Source organism: Plasmopara halstedii (genome assembly GCF_900000015.1).
Source record: "Plasmopara halstedii genome assembly, contig: Scaffold_3060, whole genome shotgun sequence".
NCBI classification, from domain to species: domain Eukaryota; phylum Oomycota; class Peronosporomycetes; order Peronosporales; family Peronosporaceae; genus Plasmopara; species Plasmopara halstedii.
The window spans coordinates 1,121,354-1,130,515 of record NW_020189964.1 but is presented as its reverse complement, the minus strand read 5'-3'; the positions used below and the strand labels follow the sequence as shown (position 1 = coordinate 1,130,515).

At 45.1% G+C, this 9,162-nt stretch overlaps 2 protein-coding genes across 2 annotated transcripts; one reads left to right on the top strand and one right to left on the bottom strand.

The window, feature by feature from the left end:
* Positions 1–533: 533 nt before the first annotated feature.
* Positions 534–790, top strand: PHALS_06756 (uncharacterized protein; the record flags this gene model as incomplete). The annotated part of the gene is made up of 2 exons (XM_024720102.1): positions 534–553; positions 607–790. 2 exons carry the CDS (start codon positions 534–536, stop codon positions 788–790), a joined length of 204 nt encoding a protein of 67 aa, XP_024585335.1.
* A 4,525-nt stretch (positions 791–5,315) lies between these two features.
* PHALS_06755 (uncharacterized protein) lies at positions 5,316–5,633 on the bottom strand (the record flags this gene model as incomplete). Its single annotated transcript, XM_024720101.1, has 2 exons — positions 5,316–5,384; positions 5,520–5,633. The coding sequence occupies 2 exons, from the start codon at positions 5,631–5,633 to the stop codon at positions 5,316–5,318; spliced, it is 183 nt and encodes a 60-aa protein (XP_024585334.1).
* Between the last annotated feature and the right edge of the window lie 3,529 nt (positions 5,634–9,162).

The window sequence follows — 9,162 nt, the reverse complement described above, 5'->3', positions numbered from 1 at the left end:
ACTCACTCTTGCGCTGAGGTGGCGTTAACTTGGGACTTGGTCTTCTCGCTTATCTGTCGCACGCAATGCTAAACTACAACCGTGTGTAAATCTCTTGATCAAAACAAAGACTGACATATCTTAGGTGGTTTTATCCTGATCCTTATCTTAACCAAAAAAAAATGTGCCTAATTGTAATCACCAACTATTAATCGAAGTTCATACTAAGTTAAGCAGTAATTATGTCTATATCACACAAGCTGTGTAATGAGTCTACAAACCTATTACAGACGACCATTTAGTATAGAATCTCATGAGAGACAGCGATACTACTTAAACTGCGGTGGAAACTCGGAGCGGTTTGGATAAAGAAAATGTTTATGCGAAAAAGCTGTCTAACAAACAAGAGATGTACAGCACCCTGTAGTTAACGCTGAAGGGTGTATCCAGCATACGCACAAACCACTATCATCGATACGTTGCCCGAAATTGCAATGCTCGAAAGAAAATACACTTTTTGAGCACGCCTTATCATCTGCAAGCATTTGAACAGGATGTCTCCAGACAGAGCGAAGTGTGTCTTTGGCTCATAATGTTTTAATTCTGCCGGTCGTTCTCGCAAAATAGGTTGCCAGTGTCGCTGCCGATTGGACTAAAAGAAACGACTTTATTTGGCCGACTACTTGCACAAGTACTGTTTGAATACGCTTATATACAAGGCATTCAGATAATCGTCTGGCGAAGTGGTGTCAAATGGTGTTACATAAGCCGCATCCATGGATTTGAACCAGAGCTCATATTTCGACAATGATTTTAAGGTGTTCTTAAATGATAACGATCCGATCCCCAACCAACCACCAACGCCAGCCGTTCTCTCGTAAGGAAGTGTTTAATGCGCTCGGCTCCTTAAGGCCATGAGTCTAGTTTCCGTGCCTTTTACACTATACGACGTGTTTCAACACCCCGGAGATGGTGTCCAGCTCGTTACCAACAAACAGATCTAGCTCGAGGGACCCGGCTTGCTTTACTGGGAGCGCAAGACTCCCAATCAATGCTATTTCCTAAATCACGTCGGGTGCTCGGCTTCAAGCTATCCTACGTCGGTCGCCGCACTTGTGCGAACCTCGTAAACACCTATGCGTTTGCGCGTTCTGCAAACCACGCTCAAGAGTGTCAGTGTGTGAGCGCTTTGCTAGCCTACAGATTCTCATCAGTGCTTGGAGCAGCAGCAATTGGGGAAATCCTTACTATCTACGAGAATGTATCTTTGATGCTAGGGAATAGTAAATTTACCGCTCAGTATATAATTTATTACTCTCTGGGTTAGGCAAACACGCCATTTTACTCATGTTCAGTTTTTTACAGAGTAACTTAGTGATGCAGAATTTGTCTCCAACGTCGTCTAATGCTTGACGTTGCAAGGATAAAGGCTCAACAAGGCCGTCGAGCTGTCAATTTCTCACCACGACTTTCTGTAGCTGACAACTTTGCTCGCCGTCCATCAGACAGATAAAATCGTTATCAACGAAGGGATGTTTTAACGCGAACTAGTCCCTTTCTACTAGTGCGAAGCGCACTGTTTCGGAAAATGTTAATTTTTCTCCAAGTATAAAGTCCTGTGTGTGCAAGATTGTAAGGGTTCACGGCTTTGAACTTTTTTGCCGAAGCTAAACCTCAAACTATCACACGCTTTCAGAGGTAAGGGATCCCTTCCACTTCACTAAGTACTAGGGTTCTGATGCATTCGCTGATCCACCGAACGTTTTACATAAAAATAGGCTGCCATTCGCTCATCAAGCAACGATGATCAATCATCCCGCACCCAGCTCCCGTGATCTCTCTTAATACGCTGATCCCCTCCAGGAGTATCGACGTGTGCTCGATTCGCTCAATAAGCTTTGTTATAGCACTTTCTGGCTTGAAACGGTAAAGTATAGCTCAGCAACAGAATGCCAGAGATATTGCTTCGTCTACACCAGAGTTCTTCACATTCGAATGGTCTTTGGTGAAGAAAATGTCAGATCGCTTCAGCATGCCCAAGAAAACAATTTGTTTGCTTGCGCTTGCTTAAGTTTAACTTAGTATCATATTTAGTGCGAATGTAAACGGTCAAATGTATCGCGGTCAATCGGGTCTTGAAGATTGCGTACAATACATGTGTAAGTAGTTTTTGATTCAGTTTATCCCATTTGCCTCACAATTATCATTGTGTGATCTACTTGCCTCTGAGGCTGGTATGTTGCTTTTATACATCATGGGTCAAGCTACAGCACTGCATACCCTGCCCTTGACATTCAATCTCGTTCAAAACAATCCGAAAATCGTTTCAAATTGTAGCCGGCCATAAATCAGCAAGATTCACTCGATTGACAGCTCTACTAGCATTAAGACCATAGCCACGTGGTGGTGATGCCAAAGACACACAAAGGTTTATCAAGCTATTTTTGCACGATGGATTAGAGCCAGTAGAGGCGTCTACCCCGCTTTTCACAACATTCTCAATAGGTCGAAGAAATTTTCCCCAGCACCACTGCATGTTCGCGCATCAGCTTTGACAGAAGTCCATCAGAATGCGATTCGATTGTTCTTCTGACCATTCGTTTGCGGATTGTCTGTAGTTGACAAATTCATTTAGATTCTTAGCACCTTGATAATGTTTGTCAAATCTTCGCAGTGTAGCACACATCTCTATCCAGTGCAATAGCAATCGGCAAGCAATGTTGGTAGTCACTTTGCAGGGAAAAAGCTTGGCTAAATTTTTCACCGGTCGCATTATTGCTGATATCTGCAATATTAATCGTTCTGCTTGCACGGCACACAAAGACAACAGATTCTAAGAACCTGATCAAAAGATACTTTATTGTTTGTTGCTTCATGCCATGGACATGTTAGTTTTCTCACATTTTCAAGCTGGCAAAGCTCAATCGCGGTCATACGCTCATGTCAATTTCGTTTTTGCTTGGAGCAAAGCGTAGCATTCTGCATAAGCTGATTGTCACAGACGTTACAAATGAAAGTTTCATCACTATGCAAGAACGTCTTCTGTTCCATTTTCTTACCGGCACTATCGCTGCACCCCAACACCATCCGATACATTTTTGAAGATATTTGTGAGGGTTTATGCCATATTGACATATCGCACCACATCGTTTGCTGGACCAAGCCACTTCGTCAAGTCGTTTCGCGCACAGATTCTGCCCAATTTAAATTAGCCTTTATACTCGAGGGATCTACCCACAGATCCGCCGGTCATTCAGCGCCAGAAACACACTAGTCTATATTGGCAAATACCATTCTTTAGCGCATATACTCGAACACCGCTTGCAAGTCTTCAATGCCGTTTGTAACATCCTAATCTTTTGCTCAGTACGATAATGAGCAAGTATATCATCTTTACAGAACTATACAAAGCCTCGTTTCGACCTGAAACGATGGGTTTTCTGACGATTGGACGCCGCTAGGAAAATTGTCAGTTTTCGTGGCATAATGATTTTCTTCCAAATCATGGTTTTCACTGCAATATGAGATATAACGCTTTCATTCATCAGCAGTCGAAAATAGTTATATAGTTCGAAGGCACTAAATAAAGCGCAGCCGAGATTCTGTTCTGTAGCATTTCTCAAAAGCTGCTATTACACCTAATCCGCGGCTGCATTCAGCTTCTTACAATTTGCAATTCGCCATTAGTCTTTCGCAACCCAAACGTCATTTCCGATTGCGGATTTTTTTAATCGAGTTCGCTACGTTCGTTGCACAAATGGAAACGTCAGTATGTCACACCATTTTCTTGGTATGTCATTGTCTTGTGATACTATACTTGGTTCCGGTAACCAAGTCAATATTATGACGCACTCCTTTTCCCAGGAGTTAAACGCGCGATTAAGTCTGTTTCACGATATCGTGGTACTCATTCCGAAAAGCGTAGACAGGATTAAAAATCGGAAAGAGCTGTTTCAGTCCTAACACTCAGTGGTCTCAATGACAGGTTCACTCATTTCGGAAAACGAGCTCAGATTCCTTTCTGAAACCAGCTGTTCCATTTTGTTGACCTCACTATTTTGCAATCCTATCGCATATTCCCGAGACGTAATTCATTAACCTTTACAAGAGGTACTACCGGAGAACCTAGAGACCTATAACCTAGGGTGACCTTGGTTACATCATTCGGATTTATCACATCTTGTATACCACTTTCCTACTTATTCTCTTAATAATCCGCTCGGTGGCCTTGTCACACGGCAGTGCTGATCAAACAGCACCGTCAAATTTTGCCTTGGATGAGCCATCTTGAAGGTCTGGCCATTCTGCTCACGAACTACATCCACCCTCTCACTGAAACGGCGCTGGCATAAACGATTGGACACCCAGTCATTTAAACTCTACATCAGCTCTGACGCAGAAAAGTATAACTGACAACCGTTGTTTGCCATCCAAACAAAACTACACTTTGGGGTAGTAACATATGTTACTTCTTTTTCATCTTTAAAAGAGATTCAAATGTGGCAATGGCTGTATACTACCATTCTTCACCATCATATCCTTAGACCTCTGCTCAATGTTTCTTCTGCCTCTCGGGCTTGGTAATAACGTTGCTATCATATCAGAAATTCTCATGTCTTGTGAGGAACCTATCACAGCTTCATGCCCTCCTTTCTGGTAGAGGTTGGGTCATGACTCGACAATGATCTATCAGGAGATAATTTTGTGGCATCTAACTTTTTATGGTAAAAGTCGACCCATGGCTTGTGGAGTGCCATCCGCACCAACTAAGAATGGGATTGTTTTAAAGTCTAGCGCAAGACAACGTTCTATATTGTCAAAACTTTGACTCTTTGACGGGCGTCCCGGTCGTAAGACGCATGAATCTCGTATCCGTATTAGGTATCTGCAATAGCTTCGCGTTCTGTTAATTGTTTTAGACGATTGCTAATTCTACGACGCTTTAAATTAATCAGAACTTTCAAAGACTTCACAATCTTAAACGTAGAATCAACAACCAGCAACACTAGAATATGATTTCCACCTTTCTTGTAGTGAGTCGCTTTTTTTAAGTTATTATGATCACCATGACGTACAAAAAAATCAGCTCTTCTTCACAAAACAAGCCTGTACATACGAGGACATGAACCATCCGTTTAATGGTGCATCTCCCGCCCTTGCGTGGGAGCACAACCTTCGAATATCTCAGATAAGAGCAATACGTGTACGCATGACTCAGTAAGTTTTTAGTTAGTCGGATAAAACATCCGCGGGTAGCGCGGTGCCGCTCAGCAACTTAAAGCATGGCCGAGCCCCATTTTGCGCCCGGACCTTGTGGTACGTAAATGCGCCGAGCATTAAACACAATGCCCACCGAAGCCTTGAAAGAGAGATTGTGAACATGGAAGGGTTCGCCGCAAGGCGCCCTATTCTATGAAAATTGTTCAATTTTACCGGCTCCGGGAGAGAGTCTGACGCCATTGAGGATTTGAGTTGATGATAGATCTTTTTTTACTCCGAAAAAAATATTGAGCTTTTCAATCAAAGAACCTCAAACGCACCTGGTACACCATTAGACCCGCAACATCTGTCGCTTCAATTATTGCCACATATAAATCGTCTCGTTTACCGAGGTGTGTACCTGAACGGTCATTAGCGTGTGCAACACGATACATCGCGTCATGAAGCAAGGCCGAGTCCTTTGCTATCTTTTCTTTCCGCCAGAGGGAGAGACTATCTCTATTCCGGCTCCCAAACGCTAAATGCTCCAGCTCAGCGGTTTCAATGTGGAAGCCATCATTTTCTCTACTGTCGCTCGGTTAGGCACTTGTAGACGTGTCTTGCCAACGCATTATCAAAGCTGGTGAGCGCCACCAGATGTACAATTTCTTCCTCTGTCTCTACAAAGTCATTTTTCGAAACCACCGAGATAAAAGCTAGCTATGCCTTTAAGGATCCAGTATTTACAACTCGAAGGTGGGATAAACTTCGTGTGCTACCAAGTCCAACAAAGTTGCCCTGTTCGTTGCCTGAAGAAACAAAAAATCCGCAGTGGCATATGCACAGAGGATCAGTTCGTGCGATCTTACCAGGAGTGGAACCTAGATCCTATAAGATGACTAAACGCCATTAGCTATATCTGACAAATCAGCGGTACATTAGTTACATTATTTGTATTTTGATTTTAGCTTATGATACATTCATTTCTACTGTTATACTATTACTGATAGGAAAACCGTCGTTCTTCTAACGTGTGGCTAGCAACCCAAGCATCCTCTGGGATCCTCCTTGTCGAAACTCCTTGAATTCTTGAAAATTCTTTTGCGGTATGTGACGGGGTTACACGAACCCTGGTATGAAGGGGTTGGTTAAAAAAATATGGTGTGGCCATACAAGGGCGTGGTTTGCACAAGAAGAGGATATGGCTACACTTTAACAAGAAGTCAGTACGTGGCTGTAATGCTAGTAGTTATGCATTAATGCGGTTTTTCTATTTCATTTGGAAAACCTTTTTCGAGATATAGGCCGCAAAAGAACAAGAAATACAGTTCAATATTGAGCGTAAGAGTTTTTTTCCCTTGAATTAAGGTTGTGGTTACTCTTGGAGAAGCGAAATGCGAATCGCTACACTCGTATTAATTCAAGGTATTGAACGAAGGTCACCGACTTTAGTCTACCTTACTTCAAGCAAAAGAGATACGGCAGCCCTGCTGCGCTTGGTAGCACTTGTAGTCAATCAACACAATAGTCGTTACGACTGATCCTTTGTGAGAATGGAGCAGTTCTTCAATTTTGTTCCAGGGCTTGCAAGACGGGCTTAAGATACCAATATCTCTGCTTTGACCTGAGAGCGGCAACAACTCAGTTTGTAAGTAACTGAAGCGATCAGCGCGCGCCTAGAGGCTTTTTCGAGCTATGGAAATTTTACGCTCAAGCACCTATAGCGAAAAATGTCGGCATCGACAGAGTTCATGTCGCCTTGCCAATGAGGGATGACTCACCGAACACAGGTCGCTCATGATGGGCATTAAGTCCTTCGAGGGTAAGAGAATCTCGTGCTCTGGATGAGAGAGGCCGAGATAGCTATGGCGTCCGCCATGGTCCAGACCGAGCAGCAGCACGTGGCTCCAAGTTCGGTGGTTGAGCCCAAGAATGTGCACCGACGTGCGGCACTTCGGACGAAGCAGCGTTTCCTTCCTGGATGGAGCTGAAGTTGTATCTTTTATGAGTGTTCTCGCCGCTTTACATGGTATATCGCGTGCGATCGCGTTTCCTTACCGACCGACAGGGCAAGAAGGGATTGGTGGACTTTGTCCAAGCGTTGCGCACCCTAATTCCCGGTATGACAGCCGATCCTCTCCCCGAGGCGGTCACAGTGACCGTCTTTATGGAGGGCCCCCGCACTGGCGTGGCCAGAATGGAAGTCTATCGTGTGCACACGTCTCCTTTTGAAGAAGCAGTGAATGTGACATTGAATGCCGAGTTAAACTTTAAGTCGGCACGCCTTGGTTATTATGCACACCCTCAAAGCTTGTCGATCGAGCCTGAGACGATAGGCTGAGATAGAAGGGGCAGAACCCCAAGCTGTCGTGCAGCGTTTTAACACCCGGCCGTGTTTCTCTGTGAGGACACCCGCCACCTCCGGATTTGTTGTCCCCTGCGCAAGGCGTGAAGGTTCATCGGACCGACCTCCCGGTTCTTACCAGCCTTTTGTTTCATCGCGGGGAAACGACAACACCAAGTAGGCCTGAAGCGCCCTACTGGATAAGAGCTGAGACTGTTGAGACTGATAGAGGTAAAGATCAGCAGGGTCCAGCTCCCAAGAGCTCCGCGATCTTTAATACGGAACGTGTAATCAAGCCAGGCTTGCTGGTCGTGGAAGCGACCGTAAAAAGTTATGAGATGACATGAAAACCTCTTTCGACTCCTGTGAGTCGGGCGGTCATGCTTGACGCTCCACGATCGAAGGAAGTCAGCTGTGTACTGAGACGCTGAAGCGCGGTCGAGTGACATCGTCACTGTTCGCTTAACAACGGGGACAGTCGAGGGTCCCTGTGGACCTCGGCGTCAAGTTTCTTGGCTTTGATAGCGTTGAACGCTACTCAGACTTAGACTTGGATTCAAGGTACGACCTCATCCATGGGTTGGCAAGGCTGGAACACTATGAGCCAAGGATCGATTGGAGGACGACGGCCTTGAGCGCTACGCGCATATCTTCAACTGGAACGTTTGTGTCATGAATTCACCTCTGCTAGGAAGCAAAAACGCTATTGACGCGAGCACTGGACCGGGACGGTAAATGTACTGGATATAGAGTATCCGAGTTGCTGAACACCGAAGTGTATCAGACTGGAGTTCCGTGCAAGACTCCGGGCTAAAAGTGTGTGGCACTTAACCTAGTAAGCACTGATAATGATGAAGCAACGGCTGCATGCCGCAGGCTGCATTGTCGGTCGAGGTCTGAGGCATCTTGAGCAAGGTCCTTCAGATGCGCGTGAGGTGGCACGTTACTTGACGAGACAGCGGAAATAGCGGCTATTCGTCGGATGTTGTTAATAACATCAGGGCCCCGGTGGAGCAGGAAATAGGGACAGTGGACGGCGCTGAAAGCGTGTTCACACTGGTCTCGGTGAGACGAAATACCTCGGTGATGAAGCGGCAGCAACGCCATATGCTCATTGCAAGACGCCGGTCGTCCACATTAACCTAGTTTGTGTCTACCATAGACGTTAGCGCACAGCTATACATCCTCGACAACGATAAAATGGAGGCAGAAGACGGAGAATGTCACCACCGAGGCTATTCCTGTTGTGGATGCTCTTCTTGAGCTAAACGAGATGTACTTCGCAGATTTCGGCGGGGCCTTGTAGGGAGGAGACTTAGCTGAAGTGGTCATTATACGACCGATAGAGGAGATTGACTCGTCGTCGCTTCTGGATGAAACTGCACCGGAAGACCGATAGAGGGTGCTGAGCGCCTAAAGTCATTTTTCTATCCTAAAGAAGTCACTTTTAGGATGCTTTCATCGGGAAGCGTCGCCTTCGAGTGGATCCCGCTAAAGTCAAGGGAATTGTAGACTGGCCAGCTACAAAGAACCAAACTAACTTGCGCAAATTGCTTGGCCTCGCCAACTACTTGCACAAGTGTAGCGAGAATTATGCAGAACTGATACGGTTATTTTCAAATCTCCTTAAAAAGGATAAG